The sequence below is a fragment of the Crassostrea angulata genome, chromosome 2 (assembly GCF_025612915.1).
Source record: "Crassostrea angulata isolate pt1a10 chromosome 2, ASM2561291v2, whole genome shotgun sequence".
NCBI classification, from domain to species: domain Eukaryota; kingdom Metazoa; phylum Mollusca; class Bivalvia; order Ostreida; family Ostreidae; genus Magallana; species Magallana angulata.
The window spans coordinates 63,339,249-63,352,066 of record NC_069112.1 but is presented as its reverse complement, the minus strand read 5'-3'; the positions used below and the strand labels follow the sequence as shown (position 1 = coordinate 63,352,066).

General features: G+C 35.8%; 1 protein-coding gene and 2 pseudogenes across 1 annotated transcript; 2 read left to right on the top strand and 1 right to left on the bottom strand.

Annotated features, from left to right (window-relative positions):
• The first annotated feature begins 555 nt into the window (after positions 1 to 555).
• Positions 556 to 2,584, top strand: LOC128172660 (zinc finger protein 271-like; annotated as a pseudogene).
• Positions 2,585 to 2,863: 279 nt separating this feature from the next.
• LOC128172772 (uncharacterized) lies at positions 2,864 to 4,522 on the top strand (annotated as a pseudogene).
• Positions 4,523 to 9,562: 5,040 nt separating this feature from the next.
• LOC128174659 (baculoviral IAP repeat-containing protein 3-like) lies at positions 9,563 to 9,976 on the bottom strand. The gene has a single exon (XM_052840157.1). It carries the CDS (start codon positions 9,974 to 9,976, stop codon positions 9,563 to 9,565), a length of 414 nt encoding a protein of 137 aa, XP_052696117.1.
• Positions 9,977 to 12,818: the final 2,842 nt, after the last annotated feature.

Sequence of the window (12,818 nt, the reverse complement as noted above, 5' to 3'; positions counted from 1 at the left end):
ACGTCCTATGTGCCACATGTAAAGCTTTGACAGGAATTTTGACTGGACAATCAAAAAAGTTTACAAGGTAAGAAAATCAGCTGAAAAACAGATTGACATACCTGATCAGCTTCATATGGCCATCTATATGCCAGTATGAATTGCTCATTGGAACAAAATATCTCTTTTACTTGACTGGAGCTGCAAAATCATGGTTTTACGCCGTGGATGACGTGATTAAAAGAACCATCAAAGACGCCATACACCAGCGGTTTCAGCCATCATTCCAGAATGACCTAGAGCTGATATACGTCAAGCAGAAACCTTCGAAGTCGGTGGACGATTTTTATCAATCGGGTTACCCTGATGACGACAGACCGGGTAGACCAGATTTATTCAAATTCTTCATGATCCTGCCCTGCACTGGTTAACAGTATTAAACCTATTTTGTGATGATGATGATGATGATGATGGTGATCACTGACATCTTCGACTCCATGTATACGTAGGTTTCCATGGGGGTTAAATCCATAAGAAATGAAGATCCAAGAACAGAACATAAACTGCGAGCATCATTAGTAGTATAGGGAGTAGCCATTCGTGCTGATCCTGAATGATCCCGAGATCCTGATCCATTTAAAGATTCTGATCATACAGCTAATGTAAAGGGCTTACATGAGAAGAGGATTATCTTAATATAAAACATTCAGGATCCTGACTGCGAATTGTTCAAGGTCCGAGCAGGTGAATTTGTCGGGTCCGAACAGGTGCGTGAAAGTCATTTACCAATTATGGGGAGAAATAATATGAATAAGAAATCAACATGCATTAATTATAATTAACTGTATAAATGAGTTCAAACTAGTTCTGACAAATTAATGGCGTAACTAAGTAACAGCGTGTCATTACCGATTAAGGGAGGAGAACCATTTAAAAGGACGACAGTTTGAAGATGCGATTACTCTATGCTTAGAGACTACATCAAAATGTTGTCTACAGATTTTCTGTTCAACGCAGAGGAAGAAATTATTAAGATGTCCTTGAGAGACCTAAATACTGTGGAGTCCGTTGAAGAGTGGGCCGAGAAAAATGGTTTGAACAATCACCCACTAGTTGTAGAAAAATTAGAAGAGTTGAGAGCGGAAGGGTGGAAATTAGGTAAGTGTTATATATTTTATCTACATAACAAACATGTATTTGAACACGTGTTTCTCTCTCTCTCCTCTCTCTAAATGTTATCTCTTTCTTCCTGTTAAAGTGTTAATGATGACGAGGTGATAAGGATCGAGATCGATACGGGAAAAGAACAATCTGCAGGGTAAGTTTGTTCCCTTATCAAAATATCTTACATGTTTGAAAATGTACACTAGTTTATTGTATTGTTTCACCTTTTTGTATGTGTGTAGAAAGGAAGAGTCGCAAAGAGCAACGAAGTTATGAGCGATTCCGCCACAAGACCCAGAGTAAGAATTGTGAAGTCATAAACTTATACAAGTATTTTAAACAATGGTCAGTGTAAGCCTATTATGTATCTGTTATGCATTTCCTTTTAATTGTAGAGACGAGTTTGCTGTACTACCGAGGCCTGTCGTACGGCCATCTTCGTTACAATGCCCAGATTGTCCGAAGTCATTTAAACGTAAAAACGAGCTTAAAGTTCACACGAAGGCGAGACATTAGAACGTGTCACTTTGTGTAGCAAATGTAAAAAACATTTGATTACAAGACAAATGCAATACGACACGAGGCAAAGTGCAACGGGTAGGATCAAAATTCAAGTTCCGAGCAGAAATCGGTAAATAATTAAGAGGCAAATTTACATGTTTGTAGAATTATTGTTACTTGTGAAGGACTTGTAGATTGAAATGTGACATATATTTTTAAGACAGCGGAAAACGGAGAAAAAAGCACAGAGAAGAGGGAAAAGGGAATAAAATGCAAGAAGTGTGACCATGTTTCATCGAACAAACAAGAACTAAACGCTCACAGAAAATTTCATGCAGAGGAGGGAAACCTTCCGTAGAAAAAGGTCAACCCGAACGACGTGCAGAATATGCAGCAAAGTATTTCCTAATAGAAAGACTTTGTTTATCCACCAAAAAGTCGACCACCAGACTGGAAGCGGTGAAGTGGGGGGTTTTCCTTGGGAGGCTACGGGAGAACCGGCTCCGTGGGATGGTGAAATCTGCTTACATGGCCGATAAGAAATTCATACTAAGCAAAGGTGAAACCGGCTTAGTAAAAAAATCTATAAACTATCCAGCCGACAACCTCATCACAACCACGGATATCGTCCGGAAAGTAGAAGACATCGCCCGAGGGAAAAAATGGCTTTTTGCATGAATACTTCTGTAGGATTTATCCTACGGCACATCGAAACGGGGGAATACCGATATTTCATTCCGGACAGGAATGAAACTCTCTTTCCCAGCCCTATTCTCATCAGCACTATAAGCGATGTCGGAAAGAAAATCAAATCTCAAATGGACTATATAAATCTTTTTGAACATTTGATGCGACATAGGCCGGACAGCAAGTGGAGGATTGACAAAATTACAAACATAAAAATCGGTTTTTTTTTAGGACGAAATATATTTTGAATTGATGGCGACTTAACCCTCTTGTAATATGTGTATTTTTTTTTATTTTGTGTATAGCTTGTCCATAACCAATGCCTTAGATGTGGACGCTGTCCGGCTAGCGCTTCACGCTTGGGCAAACACGCGGGGGACTCTGTGTATATACACAGTGAAGTCCCTAACTGACCAGCTGCAGACCCCACACTCTCATTCGTTCGGAGGAAACCATGACGAAGACAGTGTTAGTAGTTTTTTTTTCGTACTTGTACTGCATTGCATCTTGCTGTCAAAGATGGGATGACGTGATGGTGTGTCGAGAACTCTTTTCTTCTCCACGTCTTGAGGGTGTGAGGGTCCTTATCATTGCCAGAGTCCCGACAAAGCAGTTAAATTTCAGGGCCTACGACGTGGAGAAAGTCATGGTGCAGTTTTCCAACCTGCAATGTGACCAGATTTTGACCAGACCAGGCACCAAAGTCTTCTTGGGGGACAGATTGTGTACACATGTAAGTGTAATGTATGCTCAAATGCTAACTTTACGTGCATACTGTGTAAACTTGTACATATTGTGATTGATGCCATTATTTTGTCAGGCTTCAACTACCCGACAGAAGAGTTACCCCTCTACGACAACGGCCATGATGGAGACGGCATCCATTGGGTTTAGAAAGTGTATTTTATTATATAGTAAAACACATTTTTTTAAATCATGAATAGTTATATTTTAAAAAAATGAAAATGCTCTACTGAAACTGAAACTTTGAGCATATTTGTTATTTTCTAGACACTCCCTGGATCATACACCCCTGCGAATGTGTTCGGAATGTTTTCTTTATCGTTGCTAAGTATGTAATAAATCCAGAGATTCTCGAATGAAAGTTCACGAGACTTCACTGAGATTTGTTCAGTTCCTGTGAAATTTTGAGCGGAAGTACAAGTGTTCGGATAATATTCTCAAAATACGTAAGTTCTGGTCATTTTTCATATCATATCCTACTATGATTTATGTAAAACGTGAAAATTTGTTAAATAAATATAATTTATTTCATCCTCTAGAGGTTATTTAAACTAAACAATAATATTAAGAACAGAGTTATCGTTCGTGTTCAACCACTTTACACGTGGTTGAAAGTATAAACATTGGTTGCCTAATAAAATCATAGCCATGTTTGATGCTTTTGGCGTGCAATACCATGCTTTAACAAAAAAAAATGGGTGTCTAGTTTGCAATAAAACTTAATATATGTTCTTTGAATATTCTGCATAAAATAATATAGTCTGTTTTACAATTGATGCTATTACTAGGTCAGGTGCGGATCAAACATTAATCCTAAAAGGGGACCCGTTACTAAGCATGTTAATTGTTGCAATAGCAGAAAATTTATAATTTCTATTTACATATTTATTTCTAGAACTCGTTTAATCCTCTTATTAATGAAGATAAAGTTTAAAATCAATAAAAGCCTAGATTTTAAATTTGACTTCAAGTACCTATAAATTCTAGGAAATAGACTATTATCAAGAGGCACACTTTTTACTGCGAAACTGAAAGGGTCAAATAAAAACCAAATGGTCTAAATTTAAATGACAATAACATTCGCAGGGGTGTCATAGTCACAGGAATATCGTCCCTCGCCCTGTACTGTATTGAGATATGGGTGTTTGTCGTCATCGTGCGCAAGCAATGTGGCTGGAGAAAAAGCCTTCAAAGACTTTCAGCGGCGATGGACGATATTTCTGTGTCTGAGGTTTGAAATGGAAATGTTAAGCTAGACTAACTACAGTTTTCTTTTGTACATAGTGCTTTTCGTATTCTGGAAGTGTCTTGCATGTCGCCGCCAACCAACCGTGACAATACCCGCGCCTGTCCAGATCCCCGCACACCGTCAAGGGAGCCGACACCCGTCCCCGTTCTTAGACGCTCGCGACGTGCGAGGAGAGCGCTCCCGAGATATGGTTTTTGAATCTTGTGGGCCATGAACTGTTACATGTAAAGTCAAACTTATTTTATTGTAAAGAAACTGTTTTTTGTTTTTGTAAAGTTTCGATGTGTTAAAATGTATCTGTTATCAACATATATCAAGAAAGGTTGAACATGTGAGGATTTATTTGTTTGTTGATGAATTTTAAGGAACAAAAAAGTTGACAGGATGATGTCTGAAATGCATTAAAAGATAATACAAATCCTCATTTCAATATGGCTCATTATAGATTGAGCATTAGAAGCTGAACGGGGAAAGGGTCATTACGTAATGATTAGATATTTAATTTATGTTGTACCTCGGACACTGGGCAAACAAATACCTTTTGAATGGACAGTAAAGTAAAGATAATCATTAAATATGATTTCTTTCGTTTGAGGGACGAATTAGACAGAAATCAATTTCTACTTGGTATAATAATGAATTAATAATCCGGATATACAAGGTTTTCATTCGAATACCTGTTTGTGTCACTTGGTTCTTAAGAACCGGTTTATTAGCAAGGCTATATAAAGAATTGCTCTGGTGTTCAATACCAGTTTAGGACGACACGTACAGCGGAAAGTTTAAATTTTAAGAATTGTTTTATTAAAATAGATAAATCATGTGATCCAACTTTATGCCATAATTATGTGTGTGTACATTTAAAATGCCAAATATTACATAGCTGCAGCGTGTCGTTGCTAATTCCACACAATGTGTTGTTATTTACTATAGTATCATAGTATTCAGCTTTCATTTGGAAAGTAATGAATGGATTTAAAGGAGAGGTACTCACTACTCCTAGTCTTATACCTTTTTTTTAAAGACATTACGTAACAAGATGGCGATTTAAATGGTTTGTTAAACTGTTTAAGTAACGGGATATTGTGAACAACAGAACCGCTTGCAACTTTATTAAATTAAAATATAAACATTCATCCAAAATTGGTCATTTTTTCACCTGCTTGACATACTTCATATTGATCATTATCAAGTAATTTTCTGCTGATTTGAGAAAATATTTCAAGATGTAGTGAACCATCTATGATCTTAGTAATTAGCAATAAGTAACATGCTGTGTTTCGGTCAAAAGGAGAGATAACGGGGCAAAATAGCATTAAGTTATTAGGATATAATTAATGGTAATATTATATTGAGGACACTGGACAGTACTTGCGTTTGAAATAGACAGTTAATTGATATCAAGCAGCGATTTTATTAATATGGGTTGCGTATGTGCTGTTACCATAAACAAGATTATTTTACAAGTAAACAAGAAACGATATATAAGGTCTGCTTTTACAAGAAAGCAAACCATCTCTTCACTCGACGAGGTACGAATAGCATATCGTAAACTGTAAGTAAACATGATGAGCCAAGACTTTTCAGAAACTTTTAAATTCGAATAAGGATGCGAACGCACGTTGAGAGTGTTAGAATCCAAAAACAGCGAAGAGGAAACCATCATCGATGTTAGACTGTTCGCTGACGATCAACCAACTGAGAAAGGACAGGCCATGACCTTATCCAGGTGGCGTATCGTATGTGATAACGTCGAACAAATCGACCAAAAACTAGAAGAAGTAAAAAGGGACGGACGGGTAGACTACCGACTGCATCTCGGCGCCAATGTAAGTACCAAATGCATGTATTATTGTATATCATGTATTTGTCAGAAAATGCCGTTCTTTATTATACATGTACATGTACGGATGCACAGTTTCATATATAAAGATATTTCATATGTTCAAATGGCATTTTAAAATCCTGGGTTCGGGGGATTATAACAACCATAAAAACCTCTTTAGATGTCATGGTATCATTTTATCAATTGAATAAATGAGACCATGGACCATTTCAACCTTTTTAAATGTTATGGTATCATCAGAAACACATGTACATAAGACCATGGACCATTAAAAACCATTTTAAGATGTCATGGTCTCATTATATCAACTGTATACATGAGACCATGGACCATAACAACCTTTATGCATATCATGATCTCATTACACCAACTTTATAAAGAGAACATGGACCATAACGACCTATATTTACATTCTACTGTGTCTTTCTATTAAATTCTGTGATCTTCAAATGCCTCTAAATGCAACAAGTAGTCAAAGGTCAAATTGACGAGTTTAATTATGACGTCACAAACGTTGAACGCTGTAAACTGCAACGTCACAAGCGAAAATCAAAGTGCACGCTCGTGGCTGTTACTGTGGCTCTTCCATTAATATTAACTTACCCTTAGGATAAGATCGGAATTTTAAGGTATAATTCACATTTGCAGACAAGGCAAGAAGTTAAAAAATGTAAATATAAGCATTAAATCATGATTTTTTGAAGTATACACTCTCATAACTGCCGCGGTGTGTGCATACAAATTTTCATAACGCGCTAACGCGCGTTACTCAATTTGTATGCACACACCGCGGCAGTTATGAGAGTGTATACTTCAAAAAATCATGATTCAATGCTATAATATACATGATATGAATTATATCAACTGCACATTGGAGACCACGGACAATTACAACCTATATTACATATCATGGTCCTAGTACACCAACTGCATAAATAAGACAATGGGCCATTACAACCTATAGAGATGTCATGGTCTCATTATATCAACTGTATACATGAAACCATGGACCATTACAACATATATATGTGTCATGGTCTCATTATGTCAACTGAATACATGAGACCATGGACCATAGCAATCTATATATGTGTCATGGTCTCATTACATTATCTGCATACCTGAGACCATGGGCCATAACAACCTATATAAATATTTATAAAAATATATATGGTATTGGTCATTCATGTAGCATTCTCACTGTTTCATTATTAATATATTCTTTTAAAAGAGCATTCCTTTATGTGTTTTATAATAGACAAAGAAAGGCAAGAAGTATGAGGTAAACACACTGGTAATCCTTCAACAGAAGAACTATCTGTTGAGGAAGCACTGGTAATCCTTCAACAGAAGAACTCTCTGTTAATGAAGTTCTTCACCAGCATGCATATGATATGGACATATCCCTGATGCGCTCAATCATATCTCAAGCTGCATCTCCCCCAAAAGCAATTTCAAGTAAGCGAATATTCTTTGTACATCTTTATAAGACAACTGGCAGAGAACATACTAAAGATTATGAGAGAAATAATAATTCTTGTCCAACTTTGAAAGAAGCACCATTCACAGAATAAGATTTATCCCCTTTATTTTGATATTGCTAAAACTCATGATCAACATTCCATATGTGAACATTTGATGTCTATAAGTCTTTTTCCAATATAAGTACTTGCATAAAATAAGAAATAAACAGTTCCGGGTAAATGACATGTCATATGAAAAACGAAAACAAGCAACTTTTAAACTTGTTAAATTATTGATATTTCTCCCAAAATAAGTGAGGCAGCACCCAGAAGTTCAACAACATTTTTAAAGAAATGTCTAATATATACTTTAATGGCATTGGTTTTATTTTAAGTTCTGCCGGCACATAAGACAAATGTTCTCTCAAACACCACAGTGGATGCTAATAATTTTTATTTATAAGTCAGGACTGCCAGATCATAATAAGTCTGCATTATATGAAACATGATTGATCGCTACAAATTGTTCAAGCTATTGCGGTCTATTGCCAGTTGTATGACATGAACATGGCATTTAAGACTAAATAACTGTTCTCTCAGATTTTTTGTGTTCACTTGAACGTAAGACCTGCATAAGGCATTACAAGTAGAGCAAAGGCATAGAGGTGCACCACAGACAGGCAGAATTGTCCAGACTGGTGGACAAGAACAGGGCTACCATTCCAGTCTGTGAATCATGCACCATGTAATTTGATCATTTGATGAATTTATCTAGTCTTAGTTACACCATGTAGCAAAATAACAGTGGTTGGCCAGATTATACGTACAATTTATAGTGTCTTTGTCTATGATAATACTACCAGTCAATTGTTAAATGTATGGACCCAAAAAATTTAATTAATGACTATTTCAATATAAAATCATACAAATTCTGATAATGATATAAATATAAGGAATCATTATTTGAATATTATGAGGTGATAATTTCGGTCAGGGCATAATCAAATCTATCATAAAGCTCTTAGGACTTTCTTGGATTTGATCACCTCCCAACACTATTTGATCACCTCATAATACTCAAAGAGATATATTTATATCAAACTGTTAAAATCATACACAATTACTTAAAGTAATAGACGGCCTAGAGTATGAAATTCAAATTGTAGCTTCAAAATTGATTGCAAGTTTAATTATTTTGGTTTCATCTTCAATATATTTTTCAGAATTCACTTATTATTTTCCATTTGCAGCTGGATCCAAGAAGTTGACGAAAATTCCTTTGATGATCCTCATTCAGTCTCTTCAAACATACTTGGGTATAATCCAAAATCGGGCTAAAAAACCCAACAAAACGTCATATGTTTCTTGCCTTTTTAATAAGTACTACTTGTACTATATTTGAAATTTAAGATAAAATTATGAAATCTCTATTGGAAATAATATATTATTTACAATATGTATGAACGGCTATTGATAGATGTAAAATACCTCACAAGAAAATTGCAGGTATTTTTATATAATGATATATTAATTGTTGGAAACTGTCGATTTTCCGATGATTTCCATTCCCGTATGTCTACGTTCACCATTGTCCAATGTACATGCTTGAATGTATCGCTCGTTTCCTAATTCTAGACTGCACTGGGTAGTAGATATGTTGTCGTGATCAGTTTATTTAACTAAATGAATATACCTATACCTAAACAGAGTTTAAATCGGAAACACTGTCATTTCCGAATATTTGTCTGATTGGTTTATAACATTTAAATGATTTCATCTTATGAAATAAATACCAGGTCAAACAGAAATTTGTTTAATATAATAATTACATTTGATTTTATTCTAACAAGGATGTAAGAATAATGTTACAACATATTTAACTCAATAGTCTTTCCCGTCTGACACCATGTTAGCATAAACACAATTCTATTACCAACGGAAATGTTCTCTGTAGGAATCATCGAAGGGTTCCCAGTCCTTGAGAGACAATCCACACGAAAAACAGGTGACTCTGTCTCCAATTTCGGTGTAGATGAAACCAGCTCTAGCCAAGTCCTTCTTGTTGGGACTTTTGAAGAACTTTGGCCAATCGCTGAAGCTGGCATAACGTTCGGTAAAATTGGCATACTTTGGGTGTTTCCATTTGTTCCAGTTTAGTAGGAAAGGTGAAGAGATGTTCTGGAATGACCTCCCTGCATTCATGAATTCGCCTGAGGTTGCTCGTGTGCCTGTTGACAAGATAAAATTTACAGCGGGAGCCAATCTAGAAGGGACAGGTTCCGACGTAGAATCCGCAGAATCTGTCTCCAAGCAATGGGGTTTGCAATCTAATTTGGAAGTCATGCTTTACAGTCTCGTAAATAAATCAGAAATAGGGTTCATCGTATTTTATATAGCAGTCATCACGTGATTATAATGTTTGACGTCCTAGTCAAGGAAATACCTGTGATGTCATGAGATTTTCCATGACATCACAGGTGATGGTGATACAATCTGCTGATATCATAAGCCAAGAAATATCTTAAATTTGATTCCTCGTATTTTAATTCATATCTATTGTAACAACAATATCTAATTTCCCTCAACATTATTACACTTAATACATATTCTCAGCAAATACATATGGACACATTTCATTAAATTTGTTCCCTATAAATTGTGATTTAAATCATTCATCGAAATGACCTTTATCAAAATTATTAGTTGTCAAATTAGTTTAATATGTTAATATTAATGTATTGATCAACGGATTAAGTTTGTAAAAGGATTAAAACAGTCGTGTTATTGATCTATTCATATCCGATTTTGACTTCCTGAACTTGTTCTCTTGGTATAATACACTTCCGTGATCTATCGTCAGCGCCACAAATTAGTTGGCGTTTCAAATTAGCACGAACAGCCCCACTCTATACTACTTGTACTAAAAGAATTATCCCAAAACCGTCCGATATTTAGCAATTGCAACATTTCTTTCAACTGCTTAACCTTAGGAGGTGCTGTGTGAAATGTTTTTGTTTGTTCGATATTTTGTGTAAAACGACCAATTTTCAGCGATCGCAGCTGAATCTTATGAACTTTTTTTGTTGTTGTTTTTTTTTTGCATTTAATGTATGGAAATAACCATTAATTTGCCGTTTTGTTTATATAAGCGACCAATAAAAACATAGTTGGACCCATGCTTGTTGAATGATTTCGTGCAAGTTTAAAAAGTAACTGTCAGTTGTGGAAATAATTTTAATAGCGTGGCTGTGGATTTATGTATATTTTGGAAGTTATTGTACATGCAATAAGGGTATTAAGAATTAATGAACAGAAGTTTTCAAAGGAAAAACAGCGCAACCGTGATACAAGTCAGAATGTGACTACATGGACATCATGAAAGACCAGGTTCCTTCAAACCAAGATGCCGCTATACAGGACTTCGACATGTCTATTAACCTACCAGATATTGATAGAACATCGGCGATGACGAAATCAAAAGTCTACCGAAGTCATTTTGTCTACCCGCTTACTTTACGCCAAACGTAAAGAGAGAATTTCTCATGGATTAAGGACGGGCCGCTTCCCATCTTGGTTCGGAACCAAACTCCATAGTGAGTTAAACCGCCCAAGAGAGGATAACGACAACTATGACACTTTTCTCCATGGATTACAAATAGAAACTACATCGGCGTTCGGAAACTCTATCATCAGTGAAAAAAAAAATTGAAAGTAACAAGGGAAGAACATTTAAAAAGACAGTTATACCTTTGCCACTAAAAAAGAAAGACTATCACAGCCATAACGGCGAAGAACACGACTGAGCTTCAAGAACATAGTTAACAACTTCTGTCGTTACATAACCAACCTACAAGACCGGGCCACTCATCGTACACGTCCACGAACAACAAAGGTCATTCCAAACAACAAAGGAATGTAGGACACATTTTTTCCTTTATAGATGTTGTCCTGTTTTATGTCCGTGTTTTGTTTATGTTGTTCCACGTCAATAGAGCAGGTTGAGGCCGAGGAGGCTGAGGAGGTGGGAGAGGTAGGCAGGACTCCCTATCGAAACCCAAGACTACCCACCTGTGAAAGTACACGGGTGCCAGGACGCTGTTAATTTCATTTTATATATATATATATATATATATATATATATATATATATATATATATATATATATATATATATATATATATATTTTTATGTATATATTTATTTTTTCCCTCATCCGTGTTGTAAATATTTTATGTATCATTTATTACTTTTAATGTTGAATGTATATAGTTTACATATATTTGTTGAATAAATGTTGTGTTTCATTATTTTGAATGGATTGTCATATTGTTTTTAAAGTAGATTTTATTTTTATAATATCACTCTCTGTGAATAAAAAAAGAGATAGTTTATTTCATACTAAAGGAAAATGAAGTCAACTTTTGGGTAGCAGTTTTATTATTATTTCATTCATAATTTCACTTACTCATGTACTAAACTCTATGTACATGCTAAGTATTTACATCTTTTCTTTTTAAAAAGAAAGAGAGAGAGAGAAGCATGTGTACAGGATTGATTCGTTTAATTCAATGAAGGAGGTAAGTGTATTGTATTCACTGACAGTTTTAAAGATATATGAGCTGAAGTATCTAAAAATATTTCTCGGAGCTCAGTTCAAACAGATGGAAAAACAAAGAAACTAGAGCACAGATTAAGAGAAAAAAACCCCTATAAGATCAGCTAATGTTAAACCAAAGTTGTAGTAAATGTTTGCCCTGTCGGCTTACGGGCAATACTTACCAAGGAGGACAAGGTAGTGGCCATCGCAAGTCGTTCGTTGAGTGTACTAGACAGAGAGAGAGGCTTTGGCAATCCTTTGGGCGTATGAACATTTTGACTTTTATCTGAAAGGTACATCACTCCAGTTATCACAGACCACAAACCCTTGGAGAAGGCTTACATTGGCATTGCCTGCTGTGTAATCCATTTATGTAAATGTATATTTGCATAAAAAAATATGTTCAAATCAAATCAAACCCTTGGCCACGATCTGGAAACGTCCGAAACCACCATTAAGGATCGACAGATGGGGTCTTAGACTTCAACCATACACACTAAAGATTGTCAAACGACCTGACAAAGACAATCCTGCGCACTTCATGTCGAGACATCCTATAGTGACACATACAGCAGAGCAGTATGTGCG

What these genes read in the sequence shown, in the direction of transcription:
- LOC128174659 (XM_052840157.1), bottom strand. Translation starts at nt 9,976, where the DNA reads ATGACTTCCAAATTAGATTGCAAACCCCATTGCTTGGAGACAGATTCT.